The following is a 14,952-nucleotide window of genomic DNA, read 5'->3' on the forward strand; positions in this document are numbered from 1 at the left end:
ACACACACACACACACACACACACACACACACACACACACACACACAGACACACACAAACTACATAGATATGTACACAACATTTCATGTTTCTCTGAACCACTTTCATTAGCACTGGAAATAGAAACCAGTAGGGCCAAAACTGAGGGCTCAAATTGCATCTGTACGTGTCCACTCAAACTCTCACGGGCACCCCTTGGTAACTTGCAAAGCACTGATAATCATTCTACCTTGTAGCAGATGTGAAAATGAGAGCAATGCCCAGTGCAGTGGGGAGTTCTAAGTAACTGCTTCCAGGATGGGCACAGAGGCACGGTATCCTGGTTGATTTTTGTCAACTTGACACAAACCTAGACTGATCCTAGACTGGATAAAAGAGAAGGCAGCACTCACTGCTCTCTGCTTCCTGGCTTCGGTTTTGCTGTGATTATCGGTCATGGCCCTGGCACTGTGCTCTCTTCACCATCAAGAGCTGCACTCTCAAAGAGTCAGGGAGCCCAACCTTTTGTCCCACAGGTTGTCTGCATCAGGTGTTTTGTCACAGTAACTGGAAAAGCTGCTGATGTACCAGCTTAAACCAAGTTCCCAGGAAGCAGGGACCACTTCCCAAATTTTTTGGCTTCAGTTTAGGGTCACAACTATGATTTGTTCTAGAATTTTTAAGGCTCCTTTTGAAGTCTGGAGGAGGTGCTAGAGGTTAGAGCAGCCTGAGATGTACTCAGTTCTGCATTTCTGCTCATAGGCACTTGGGTAATAATTGAGCTTTTTCTGTGACTTCTTCATCACCAGCCCTCTGCCCCTTTCAACTAGAGACCACCCCATGCTCCTTAGTGTTGTTTTTGTAAAGAAGGTTTCCTCTCACCAACGTAACAAGGTTGGTTGCTGCAGGTCCTGACAGTTTCTGGATGGACAGCAAGGAGTGGCTTGGCATGTACAAACGAGCAGATAGAGTTGAGAATGGCTGGAAGCTGGTGCCAGCTCTGCCAGCTGTTTCCCTGGGAAAGCTAAGGCAAGCAATGTCACGTTAATGTGGCTTGTCCCCTAATAATGCCCTTGAGGCTGCAAACAGCTTGTAAATAGCGAGCAGAACACATTAGCTCCACGTGGAAAGTGATTCAATTACTCTCCCCTATTAAGCCGGCTGTTCCTGAAAGGCTGAGATCCACCAATCCCTGCTGGAGAGCCATCAGGTCTTACTGTCTTCTAGCTTTCTTGGCATGAGTCCCAATTAGGTGACTACAGATCTTATGTTGCCGCCCATCTGTGAGATACCTAGATGCTGGGGTCTCTCTGGATGAGATTCAGGGGAAGACTCCTGCTGTAGCAATCTCTTCCCCAGCCAGGTGAGAAATCAATCAGCCAGCTCATACCTCCGTTCCTCACCTTGTGCAATGGCTTGCAGTGAACATTCATATACAAGTCTTGGAGTGACTCCTCCTGCCCGCCTCTGTCAGACAAGGTGTGCTAGTGGGAAGGGGCTGCCACAACAGGGCTGTCTTCTCTAAAGTCTGACCCCTCTACTAGTCACAAACAAAGCACATCCTCTACCACATATCTTCTTATCCTGTCTCCTTTCTGGGAATCCTGCATCAGAAGAGGTGGTCAATGCTGCATTGTCTAGTCATCCTCAGACATAACTCTGAAAGGCAAAGCCACCTGTGTGCCTAGTCACTCCTCTTTGTTCGCCTTCTGAATTCTGAAGACTTTCCTTTTGTTGAAAAGGAGCTTGGGCTCCTTGAGTCAGTATTGAGTATGGGCTCCTTGACTCAAAGCTTGAGCTTTGAGTCAGTATTCACTTGAGCCAGGCATTTTATTCAGCAGCTACTGCCATGAATCTCTTCACAGCAGTTCTGACTGGTGTGAGCAAGCCAAGGGTGTCTGTTCCCCCAGAGGAGACAGCCAATGAATGAAAGCATAGGCATAGGGATGGAAGTCCACAGCTGACCTATGCTTGCTGACAAAGTCTTCCTCCATCTTTTAGCTAAATCTACAGTACATTTATGCTTTCTCACGCACAGGAAAAGGCATGGCTTGATGCTCATAGAAAGACCTGTCAGGGTGTACCAACACAGATTACATTGACCAGGATAATCCAGGCCAGAGCAAGGATGTGGGAAGAGCAGAAGTTTCTAAGTCAGACAATGAAAAAGGATGGTGCTGGTCAGCCAGAACAATTCCCCCAAACCCTTCAACAAGATTGCTTTCGTCTAAGAGTGGTAGCGCATCTCAAACAGGATCTTACGGGGAAAGGCCATAAGCAATAGTGAAGTCGGCATGAATCATGTGAAGTTTGGGTGTAAACAATTTTGAAAAGATTGAACAAATACTTTATTAAAAAGTTGATTTCTTTTCAAGTACTGAAGCAATTAATTCATTTAAGATAATCTCCTAATAAGATTCTCAAGTTCCTGGAGGGCAGAAATTGTTTTCTTTCGAAGTCCTATTATTTATGAAAAATACTCAGGGTGTCACGATGACTCATAGAAAGGCTAAGGTTTTATTATTTTTTTTGCCCTAGTTAAATAAATTAATAGTGTACTGGAAAATACCAAGGATGATATTTCCAAGACCTTCAAGGAAGAAGATGTATTTAAGAGCATGAGAAGCATGAATTGGAAGAGTAACTGATACAGTGTCAGTAAGCAATCTCCAGCAATGCTTGGAAGAGATCATCCAGGAACCAGGATGAACACCATCTTATTACTTTAATAAACGCCACAGAAACAGCAGAACAACAATGTGGTGCCAGACTCAATGGTGTGCGCTCCGCGCTTCTTGTAAGAATCCTGTAAGTTTAACTTGACAATTGTCTGTCTCCTAGATAAAGAAATGGGTACCAGGTTATATGAATCTGCAATGGAGAAGGCTGGAGAAAGAACCAAAAGACAAGAAAGCTAGGGGAGAAGGGGAAGTGGGCACGGCCGTAGAGCACTGATGTTCATCACCAGTGAAGGGAAGAAACAGGTGGAACTTGGTAGTGAGGTCAGCCAAATATCAGCAAGGAGACATCTGCTCTTTGCAGGAGAATAAAATGATGGTCTGTTGCCTGTTCTCTCAGTCTGCTTTGTCTTCAAGGGACGAGAGATGCAGTAATACTTGGACAAGAATATCCCTTAGCCAAGGGAGGAGCAGTCCTGTTAGGCCACAGAGGAGGACTTTGCAGCCAGTCCTGAAGATACCTGATAAAACAGGATCAGATGAATGGGGAGGAGGTCCCCCCCTATCAGTGGACTTGGAAAGGGGCACGGTGGAGATGAGGGAGGAGGGTGGGATTGGGAGGGAATGAGGAAGCGGGATACAGCTGGGATACAGAGTTAATAAAATGTAACTGATAAGAAAAAAATAAAATTAAAAAAAAAGAAACTGAAAAAAAAAGAATATCCCTTAGATGAGGAAATGTAGAATTTTACAACTTTTGTTCTCTGTTTTTCTCTTTTTCTTACTTTTGTTGGTGTATTTTTTTTTGTATATACCTATTGGTTTCATTGTAGAGTTTCATTGAAGTGTATCATGTATTTTGGACCCTCCTCTTTCTCCCCGTCCCATTCCACTCACCTTCTTCTTTCTCAAATGAAGATTTCTATCTGACACAAGAAAAATACTTAGTCACTGCTTTAGTTGCCTTTCTGTTGCTGTGATAAAAAAAAATATCCTGACCAAAGAAATTTTAAGACAGAAGGTCTGTTATATACAACTCACACTTCTGAGGCATATCCTGTTATGGTAGGGAAGGGGACTGTGGCAGAAGCTTGAAGCCACGGGCCACATTCCATTCCCAGTCAGGATGAAAGTGACGTAAATGCTGGGTTCAGCTCACTTTCTCCTTCTTATTTGGTTCGGGACTACAGTCCATGAAACGATGCCACCCACAGTTGGGGTGCATCTCCTCACCTCAATCTAGTCCAGAAACTCCCTCACAGGTCTGCCTAGGTTTGTCTCCACGATTCTGTCTAGTTGGCAATGTTAACCATCACAATCAGATCAATTATCATTTGAGAGTATTGTTCCCGTGTTATTATTAGTTGCATTGAAAGCACTGAGCGTTTGGCTCACGGGTCAGCACAGGATCCCTGTGGGGTAAGGGATGAGATGCAGAGCTATGTGCCAGGTGGGGATGTGTTCTGACACATGTGAAGCTAGGTGATTTCATCCTCCTGGAACCTCACAGCATGCCCTTACATAAGTGCAGACGGTGTAGCCCCTCTACACTTTGCCTGCAGTAGTCCTGATGACTCAGGACAATAAAGAAGGTAGGAGATTCCCTGATGGTTGCCAACTCACCAAGCACAGAGGCTACGTTTGCACCTGAACTTTACCTCTTTAGCAACATACGTTTTACACTGTGAGATGCAGACTCCACCCTCAGTGTCTGCCATGTTCTGCAGGACACAGTGTCTATGTGCAGAAGCCAATGCTTTGGAAATGAAGGCGGTTGGACAGGAGAGTCTCCATGCCCCCAGGAAGTTGAGACCTCCATGGGAAGAACAAGTGAGGACTAAGTTTTCCTCCCTTTGCAGCTCAACACATAATTACAGACTTAAAAAAGTGTTCATTGTTGCACACAGGAAAGATAAGTTGCTCACAGCTGAAATGTGAAGATTGAGCTCTCAGAAGAGGGAGGGAGGGAGGGAGGGAGGTCAGGGTGGCCAGGTTTGCTCTTCAACTGATATCAAACACCCACACCCTGCTTGTGAGCTCAGCAACAGAGACAGCTGACATCAAGTGGCCTCTTGGTTGAGAAGTGGTTTGCGGCAGGTTAGGTCCTGATTGGAGTGTGTTTCCTCTTTCTCTGTCTTCCTGGGGGGGGGGGGGCAGGGGATCACAGGCCTGCTAATCACGTCTTTCAGGTCTTCAAAGCGCCTTTCTCCAGGACCAGCCACCTTGTTCAGGTACCGCGTTCTGTGCTTCCTTACAAGGAAGGGGCGGAGCCCGGCAACCCTCTGCGCAGCACTGCCAGGAAAAGAGAGCCACCTGTACCTCCTAGGAAAGTCCTGGATCTGGATAAGGTGTGGAGAGAGCCCTGCAGACCACTGGGTGCTGAGAGAAGCCGTGGTGTGGTGAGAACAGGCCTTGCAATTGTCAGCCACCGAGGCCCTCTGCTTTACAAAGGACTAAATACTTTAGAAAGGGCAGTGTCCACTCACTAGCAATACTTTCTAAACGGCCAGTTTACCACAGCTGAGCACCAGAATCCATTGTCAGATCATGGCTCCCAACTAGTAACCAGAAACTCAGGGTGAATTGCTGACAAGGCTATGGGTGATGAACATTGCTGTGCATTCCTGAACGCTGTTTGAAAGGAGAAGATGATAATAGAATGCTCAGAGGGAAGTGTCATTCTCTAGGCTCTAATGCTGGGGACTGTATAGCGGCGGTGGTAGCAAGAAACCCATGTTTATAGGCAGTGTGTGTGTGTAGACCAAAGCTTGGCATCAGTGTCCTCGAGTGCTTTCCACTTTACAAATGGGGGCAAGGCATCTTGCTGAACTTGGAGCTCATTGTTTTCAGCTAGTCTGGCTGACTAGCTTGCTTCAAGGATCCTGTCTGCTCCCGGAGTGTTGGCACTGCAGGGAGGCCACCATGCCCACCCAGTGTTTATGTGGGTGCTGGAGATCTGACCCCTATTATTCTCACCTTTGCACATCACACACATTCCTCAGGGAGCCATGTACCCCAGCCCTTGAGGTGGTCCAGGACAGACCGAGGAGGTACTGAGAGGGAAAGGTGAGCACAGTTTTAGAGGCGGCGGTGCCGCTTAGGCTGCTGAGGGAGGGCAGCCACCCAGCAGCCAGAGCAGGCATGCTTCCATGGACAGCTCGAGATAGTCTGTGAACTTTTATTGCCCCCGGGAAGCATAACGTGAGGTGACAAGCTACAGTGGACAAGGCTCTGGCTTACAGAAAAGAGAGACATGTGCCTGACTGTCCTCTCAGTGCTCAGTTCCCCAAGACTCATCTGCTTTGCTCCAGGGAACTCAGCACACAACAGCAGGAGGCTGCCCCACAGTGGAACTGGTCTCCTGACCTCAGTAAGGAGTCCCCTGGTCTCCTGGGAAGCATGCTAGAATCTCAGGTGGGCTATGCATCTTGGTTACTGAAAATATATGTTCTGTATATACATAGCCTGAATTTCATGAAGCTGATGATGGTTGATATTGACCGTCAGCTGGCAAGATCTAAAACACCCAGGAAACAAGCCTCTGGGTGGGACATAGATGGTTTTAGGCTGAACTAACTGATGTGGGAAGGCCCACTTTAAATGTGAGCAGCACCAACCTATGGGTTGATTCCTAGACTAAATTTAAAAAAAAAAAATTGAGCTGAGACCCAGCACTCACCTCTTCCTGCTTTCTGACAATGTGACCACTTGTGTCATGTTCCTGCTGCTATGCCCCCCTCGACACAATGGGCTGCACCCTCAAATCCTGAACCAAAACAAACCTTTCCTTCCTTATGTTGCTTTTCCCAGGATTTTTTTCACAGCAGTGGAACCATAACTAATACAGTATCGACAGACTGAGGGAACAGATGAGCACAAAAAGTCTGAGATAAATCGCTCTTGACGTAAATAGAAGCTCAGCTTTGAAATGACTAATAAAGAGAGAATAGGTGCTAACTTTTCAAAGCAATGAAGGTTATCATAATGTTTTGAAAGACCCCTTTACCATGGTCGTTTAGTTTAAGACAACACGACATTAAAAAAAATGGTTGTCACCAACAAAGCCAACAGTCATACAAACAAGGCTGCGTATATAACACATAGTGAGTACTTGTCTAGCAGGGATGCCATTCCTTGGTCCATTCCTAGCACCTCAAAAAAAAAAGAACGAGAGAAAGAAAACACTGGCTAAATTGCATGACTGTCGAAGCCGCCAGTGTGGCAGAAATAAACAGTCCCGATGGCGTGTTAACTTGTTTCTCTAGGCCTGGACTCCAGCATGAGCAGTGGGGTCTAGGAAGAAAAGGATGAAGCACCAGCAATGCTACATGCTCCCCTTTCCTGGCTGCACACTTGGGCCAGGAAGGTTTCCTGAGGACTGTGGGGAGCACAGAGTGGGGCAATCTCAGGTGGCACGAAAAAAGTCTCATCTTCCTCAGGCAAGGAGTGGCCACTTCCTCATCTGCAACAGCCTAAGGGCTGAACAGGAAGGCTCAGCATGCAGGTGCTACTCTGGCCACCCAGCATGTCCAGGAGGGAAGTATGAGGCCCTGGGGGGCTGGGCACCTGCTCCACAGGGACAAAGCCTGGGGCAGCTGAACTCTGTTCAGGAAATGTTTGAGGATGCTATGTCATGGCAATGTGGGACATATACATACATACATACATACGTACATACATATATATGTATACACACATATGTGGGTGTGTATCACACTTTTCTTACAGTAACTTACTCTTTGCTATTATGGGCTTGTTTTCCAAAGCTGCAATGATGTCTTGAAAAGTTATTCTGGGAAACGCAAGCCTTGGTGACTGGTGCCTGTGTGAGGTTAATGGTGTTAATCCTTAATGATGTTAGGTTTCCCACAGGATGACTAAAAACTCACTTCACTTCCGGCTTCCTTTATAGATAAATAGCCTCAGGACCCTCTTTCCCCAGGATATTTATAATTATTTAGTAAGACTGGCTTTTGCAAATAGCCTGGCATCTTAGAAAGGCGCTTTAAAGCCTCTCCATTATTTCCACACCATTTCCCATTTTAGTTGGCCCTAACATGCAAAAAAAGAATTACAAACTTAGCCAGGGTGTCACTGAGGTCCCCCTCAGGCTTGCCTGGTCAGTACATGTCAGTACCCTGTCAGGAGGTGAGTTTTCACACCCCGTGCTCTGGTTTTGTTGCCCTGCAGGGAAAAGTTGAAATGAGAATAGATTGGAGTGAAAAAGTATTTTCAGGACTGCCACCGGATTTAGCCAAATCATCGCTTAAGTTCTCCCAGTGAGTCCCACAGTTTCCCTGTCTTCATTCAGAGAAGCTGGTAGTGACACTTCCTTGACTGCTGTGTCTAAATTGGCATCTTAATTGGAGCGTCCAGTGACTAGATGAATTTTTGACACAAAGCTTAACAGAATGTTAACTCGAATCTATCCATCGCTCACATCCATACCTTGTCCAGGCACTCTCCCACCAAGGACTTTTAACTTACCTACCATTTGCGGCTAGAGGCGTGGTCCAGAAGAACTTCGCACCCGGAAACCAGAACTTCCCCTAACTTCTTTAAAGAACCAAAGTTTGGAACCAGGATGGAATGAATGGATAGAGACGCTGGCCATTGAGGATAGAAAAAGGGACTCGTGGGTGCAGCGCGTGTGGTGTGTGTGTTAAGGATCTACGGTTCGGGGTTCGAACCAGTGGCAGGGCACACAAGGAAGCTGGCACTCACCTGCGTTCCGCAGCTTGCGGTTCCTGAGCACAGAGAGGATGACAAGGAGGTTCCCCACAAAGTCCACGGCTGTGGTGACAACGACTACCGTAGATAGCGCGGGAGCCACCCAGGGTGCTCGGGGAGTCCCGGAGGGCCCCGCTCCCGCTGCCGCCTGGTACCAACCCGGGCGCACTGCCAGCCCGCCGGCCTCGCAGCAGTTGGCGACAGAGCTGTTCACAGGCATCATGACACTGCCGCCTGGGGTAGCTGCACAAGGTGCGCGCTGCGCGGCGGCTTGGTGCGCTCCCGCCGCCCCCTCCCTGCCCGGGGAGTGCTAGGAAGAGGCTGTGGGGAGGGACCTAGAGGAGACAATTAATTGAACGTGGGCAGAGGGGCTGGGAGAAATAAAGGATCCAGACGCGGACCGGAGCTCAGCTGTTGCAGAGGGGGAATGCATCCCTCAGCAGCAAACCCAGGAACAGCGCTACAGCACCTAGGGCTGCCTCCAGAGATTAGCCAGTATCTGGCCCACCTTAGGTGGACAGCCAGTGTCTGGCCCATCTTGGGTGGCCTAGTTGGTAAATCCTGTGTCCCCCCAAAAAACCCAGGAATCACTGGATCCTTTGTAGAGAAGCTGTGTCCGTTTGGGTACACCCTGCTTTGCGGACTGGAGGAGGTGTTGGTTCATTACAGCTGTCTGCTGGTCAGAAGGGCGGGGTTTGAGGCTCTTACTACTGGGTGGTGCGGCTCGGCTCTGAGGAGCTTGTGACTCCTGGGGAGTGGGGCTCAACCCCAGAGCTAAGTAGCCAACAGGGTTGCTGCGCTCTGGGGGGTGGGGGTGGGGGTGCGTGTGACAGGGGAGGGATCCCCTAGCCACCTGCAGTGTATTGTGAAGGGCCTTGAGGTCAGTGCTGGAAAATCATTCTTTTTTTAGACATACATGTGTGTAGACATTGACTTAAGAATGTCACTTGTATGGGTACCTGGTCCATGCTGGAGGTTATTACAATGTGGATTTGGGGAGGCCAAGAAGATCAGAGAAGCATGAGCACGGGATGGAGTGGCACGGGCCTCGCTGGTGCCATTGTTCTTGGCCCCGCTAGAACCACTAACCTGAGTAAACCCGATTCTGGCAAGAGTGTAAATGGAATCTCACACTGCCTCAAGGACAAGCAAATGGTGTTTTAAGAGAGGCGCCCGTGGCTTCCTTACACTGTTAAACCTATGCCCACCCATCAAAGGATGGGCATTTGAGATGAAGCAGAAATTCAGAGTGAAACTCAGTAGGAAAACAAAAGACCGGCTCCTCCAAACCGCTAACCCCTCATTCACCACAGCAGCTTTGTGAGTTTTAGCCGGAACCCAAGCGGAGCAGACCTGTATCAGCATAAGAGTGGGTGAATCAACTTCATACAAAGGGGTAAAAAGTGCTTATAAACACATCAGCAAGGACAAATCCCAAAATACCACGTGAAGCCAGAAGTGTGACCTATTATCTACCCAATACAACCCCCCCACATGTATATGTGTTCTAAATGGAATAACAGAAGGCAGAATTATCCAAATACTGTGTATCCAAAAAGGACAAAGTGTTTGGCTCAATTTATGAAGCCTAAAGTTCATCTGTGGTGCTAGAACTCAGAACTAGCTTTAGGTTTAGCTAAGTAATTAAATAACTTGGCAGCTCTAGGGCTCCCGTTCTTGTAATGAAAGGCACATGCTCTACAGCCAAGCTACATCCTCAGCTGGAATGCTGCTTTCCTACATTTGACTTTATGTAAGCCTTGCTCTTCCCAGAAATCAACACAAGAAAGGACGGAGTGGTGGGAGGGGCTGATATAGCAGGAGGAGTGGTCTGACAATAGGGACACGCCCTGGTGAGAGCTTGTGCCCTTCCTTCCAGGGAGGGAAGCTATTGTGAGGAGATGGGGCTTCTCCTCTGGGCAGAGAGAAGGGGAAAGCCAGGTGCAAATTCAGAAGGGCTTCTAAACTGCATGAACAGTGTGGGCTCCTCTCAGATCCTGTGTTCTTGGGGGGGGGGGGGAAGTTTGAGGCTGTCTCATAAACCAGGCTTGGGGAATTTGAAGTTTGGGATTTGAAGACAGGAGAAGGTCTGAAGTGGCATTTCAGAGAGTGAGAACTCTCCCTAGGAGGCCCAGCAGACATTTCAGGAGCACGAGTGTCCCTGTGCATGACTTCAAACTGAACCAGCCACTTGGGAGTGTCAGTCTGCAAGCCAGAGCTACTCAGCACAGGGGGAGGGGTGGCAAGGACTGCTCTAGCTGGAGATGTAAAATCACAGGAGAGGTCATGCCAAGTCCAAAGACTTGTGCAGACTAGTTTTACTTTTAAAAGTATGATTATGAGAAAGCAAGTGCTTAGAGAAGAGCTGTCCCCTCACTTTCTGTCTTGGTGGGGTTGAACTCAGGGCCTTGTGCCTGTAAGCATGGCTACCTCACTGAGCTATGCCCCAGGCTGAAAAGCAGATTTCTGAGGTGTGTAGGCTCTTGTTAGGAAGGGTCTGAGGATGCTTATGGAGTTGGTCCCTGGGAAAAGGCAGGCAAAAATGGCCTCCGAGATAGGAAAGTCTGGAAGCGGGATGTAATTTAGCGGGGCAGTTCTAGCAGGCCTGAGGCTCAGGGCAGGGTAGCACTGGGTAAAGAGGAAGAAAATGAAGAGGAAAGAGGAGGAGGGGGAGGGAGAGAAGAGAGAAGAGAAGAATGAGAAAAGAAAAATGAAGAAAGAAGAAGGAGTAGGGGATGGGGCAGAGGGGGAGAAAGGAAAGTGAAGAGGAGGAGGCAGGAAAATGAGATACAGCTGGAACAGACAGAGTGAAGTCCACTTTCACCGGAAGAGGCAATGGATAATATCCCTCTCTTCCACAGGCAGGCATACCATGAGATTCCTCTGGCTTTTAGCAGGACTCACAGCACAAGACAAGTGGAATGTGAGGTATGCTGCCTCCGTTCAAACATACTCTAATAATGACGTTTGGCTAATGGACTGTGAAGTGCAGGATTCGGCCCTGTGCTGTCCTGCAATGTAATCTTCTGCCTTGCCTGCCTGCACAGCAGTGCATGTTAAAACCTTTGGGATTGGGGTCCTTGAAGCCAGTGCTATATTCTGACACCGCTGCCTTTTCTGGGTCTTGAAGGTACAGGGCAACTGTAAGGTCAATTTAAAAGTGAAAACTAAATACACTTCTATGCTCCAGCAGTTTTTATTCATATCATTAAAAAAATATATTTGTTCCCCATTTTTATTTATGTGTTTGTGTGTGAAACTGAGGGGGTTTGTACCACATGTGTACAAGTTCAGGGAGGTCAAAGGGTGTTGAAGCTCCTGGAAATGGAGTTACAGGTATCTGTGAGCTATCTGGTGTGGGTGCCGGGAAATGAACCCAGGTCCTCTGGAGGATCAGTAAGCACTCCTAAGAATCAAACCACTCCCCACCCCCTCACCCCCAGTTTTCTCTTTTCTATTTACCTGAGTGTTTTGATAACTTCACAAAGACAAGTGTGGTTGGTTGCATGCTCCTATAATCCTGTCACTTCTGAAGCTGGGGCATGAAATAGGTGAGTTTGAGGCTAGCCTGGGCTACAGGGTAAGACTTTGCCTCAAAACAAAACAAAACAAAACAAAACAAAACAAAACAAAACAAAACACCCAAACCACAATTCCCCACCCCTTCACAAAGATGGTAGCTTAGTTACTGTTCTGTTGCTGCGCTGAAACATTGTGACTGTCTTGGTTAGGGTTACCATTGCTGTGCTGAAACACCATGACCAAATGCAAGTTGAGAGGAAAGTGGGTTTTTTGCTTACACTTCCACACTGTAGTCTATCACTGAAGGAAGAAGTCAGGACAGGAACTGAAACAGGGCAGGAACCTGGAGGCAGGAGCTGATACAGAGGCCATGGAGGGGTGCTGCTTATTGGCTTGCTCAGCCTGCTTTCTTATAGAACTCAGGACAACCAGCCCAGGACTGGCCCCACCCGGAATGGACTGGGCCTCGCCCATCAATCAGAAAATGCTCTATAGGTAGATCTTACGAAGGCGTTTTCTCAATTCCCTTCCTTCAGATGATTCCAGCCTGTGTCAACCTGGCATAAAACTAGCCAGCACAACAAATGACTTATAAAAGAAACATTTAATAGCTTCAGGGAGATTAGACCATAATCATCGAGGCAGAGAGAGAAAGCAACAGGTAGGCATGGTGCTAGAGAGCTCACATCTGATCTGTGAAGTTGTAAGGGACCAGGGCAGGGAAGACTGAACCTGATGTGGGCTTTTGAAACCTGAAGTCCACTCTCCAGTCACATACCTCCTCCAAGGCTTCCTAAACCTTCTCCAACAGTTCCTAACTGTGAACTAAGAAGATCAGTGATTGCTTGGAGTTGGTGAAAGGATGAGTAGGCAGTGCACAGAGGATCTTTAGGTCACACTGAGGCTCTTCTGCATGTCATGGAGGGGATGATAGCAATCTATTTCCATTCCACGACAGTGGACTCTGTCCGTAGCACATGTACCAAAGGCAAACCCCGAGGTAAACTATAGAGTTAAGGTGACAAGGATGTATCAGTGTGGTGTCACAGATAGTGCCAAATGTTGTAAAAATCTGAAGGGGAAGTTGTATGTTTATGGGGACAAAGGGTCTGTGAAAATTACTCATGATTTTTTTTTGTTTGTTTAATTTCACTGTGATTCTAAAATAAAGCTCTTTCCAAAAGAAGGATTTTGGCTGGGAGAGTGATTTTTCCCCCAAGCTCGTGCACCCTCAACCCAATAGAATTGAGCCAAACATCAATAAAACTAGCTAAAGTAGATCCAGAGGAGCAGTCCTGACAGGAAGTGGAGCTATGGCATCCAAATAATGTCAGGGCCTGGGCTAGAGAAATGGGCAGAAAACTGGGCCAGAGAGTCCTCCAGAATGCAGCTGAGGTTATAGACTCACCCCAAGCACTGGGAATCATTAGATATCCACAGCCTGTTCTAAAGTCAAGACTCTTGTCAGCATCTTCTCTGCTGTGGTTTGGGCTTGTGTGGAGTATGCATGCCCTAGTCTGCTGTTAGAAGGTGTGCTCTGAGCAGCTTGCTTCCTAGAGTGGAGATGGTCATGGGTGGCAGAACCATGAAGAACTATGGGGCCTCAGGAGAGCTGCTGAGGCTGGTGACAACACAGAAGCCCTTACAAGAGACTAAGAGTAGGTCTCCTGAGACTAAAGTCCCGCTCTTGTTTCCTATGACACCGAGTGATCTAACCCTTCCATGTTTTTGCCTGCCACTACGATGCCATGTGCCACAAGGCCTTCACCAGAGCCAAGCTGATGCTGAAGCCATGTCTGTGAACTTCTAGAAATATGACCCAAAGAAACATCCTATTTCTCTAGTACTCAGCTTTGTAGATTCCATTAGAGTGACAGAAAACAGACTGTTTGCTTTTCAACTGTCAGAAGCAGCTTCTCATTAACAGATGGGGGGCACTTCCCTGGCGGAGTTGACTACTGAGCAAGTCTCCTTGATCTTAAAAATTTTTTTTTTTGGTTTTATTTTAAATTATGTGTATATATATCAATGTTTGTGTGTGCGAATGTGCATGTGTAAGTGCATGTGCCTGTAGAGTTCAGAAGAGGAAGTGGGATCCTGGGGAGCTGAAGCTACAGCACTTGTGAGGCAGCTGCCACAGGTGCTGGGAACGAAGCTTGGGTCTCCTGGATGAGCAGTAAGTGCTCCTAACTGCCGAGCCATCTCATTACTGGTGTTTGTTATTCCAGTTTCTAGCTTGGGTGCCTCAACAAATAAGTTTGAAGGATCTCTTTTTTATTTATATAAAGATGTACTATACATGTTATAAAAATTTATATGTATATTATTTTACATAATTAATTTACAAATTATGTATATAACTTTAAATCACTTAATCTTTTTGTTCTATTAAAAATAAAGGCAGTTTAGAGTTTACTAGAAGAACATTACTTAAAAAGAAACTTTAATTCAAAAATTGTAAATAGTGCTCGCTTCGGCAGCCTATATACTAAAATTGGAACGATACAGAGAAGATTAGCATGGCCTCTGCGCAAGGATGACACATAAATTCGTGAAGTGTTCCATATTTTTCAAATGGGATGGACATTGGATGTAGGAGCAAACAAGTAGCAGGACAGGACCCTACCACAGAGGGCCTCTGAAAGACTCTACCTAGCAGTTGTATCAAAGCAGATATTAAGACTCATAATCCAATCTTTGGCAGAGTGCAGGGAATCATATGAAAGAAGGAGGAGTTAATATGACCTGGAGAGAACAGGAGCTCCACAAGGACCAAATATATCTGGGCACAGGGGTCTTTATGAGACTGTTTCTCCAACCAAGGACCATGTATGGATGTAACCTAGAACATCTGCTCAGATGTAGCCCTTGATAGCTCAGTATCCAAGTGGGTATCCTAATAAGGGGAATGGGGACTATTTCTGACATGATCTCAATGGTGGGCTCTTTGACACCCCCCATCCCCGAGGAAGGAGCAGCCCTGCTAGGCCACAGAGGAGGACTTTGCAGCCAGTCCTGAAGATACCTGATAAACCAGTATCAG

At 47.0% G+C, this 14,952-nt stretch overlaps 1 protein-coding gene and 1 non-coding gene across 2 annotated transcripts in view; one reads left to right on the forward strand and one right to left on the reverse strand.

Annotated features, from left to right (window-relative positions):
* The window catches only part of Mtnr1b (melatonin receptor 1B), a 9,903-nt gene extending 1,296 nt beyond the window's left edge, over positions 1-8,607 (reverse strand). The window contains exon 1 of the mRNA XM_055615674.1: positions 8,382-8,607. Within this exon, the coding sequence (XP_055471649.1) occupies positions 8,382-8,607 (226 nt within the window). The remainder of the gene's footprint in view (positions 1-8,381) is intronic.
* A 5,766-nt stretch (positions 8,608-14,373) lies between these two features.
* On the forward strand, positions 14,374-14,480 carry LOC129683091 (U6 spliceosomal RNA). Its single transcript, XR_008721106.1, has one exon. It is a non-coding gene; the product is annotated as a U6 spliceosomal RNA (small nuclear RNA).
* The last annotated feature ends 472 nt before the right edge of the window (positions 14,481-14,952 follow it).

Source organism: Psammomys obesus, unplaced genomic scaffold (assembly GCF_907164565.1).
Source record: "Psammomys obesus unplaced genomic scaffold, mPsaObe1.curated_primary_1811, whole genome shotgun sequence".
Lineage (NCBI taxonomy): Eukaryota > Metazoa > Chordata > Mammalia > Rodentia > Muridae > Psammomys > Psammomys obesus.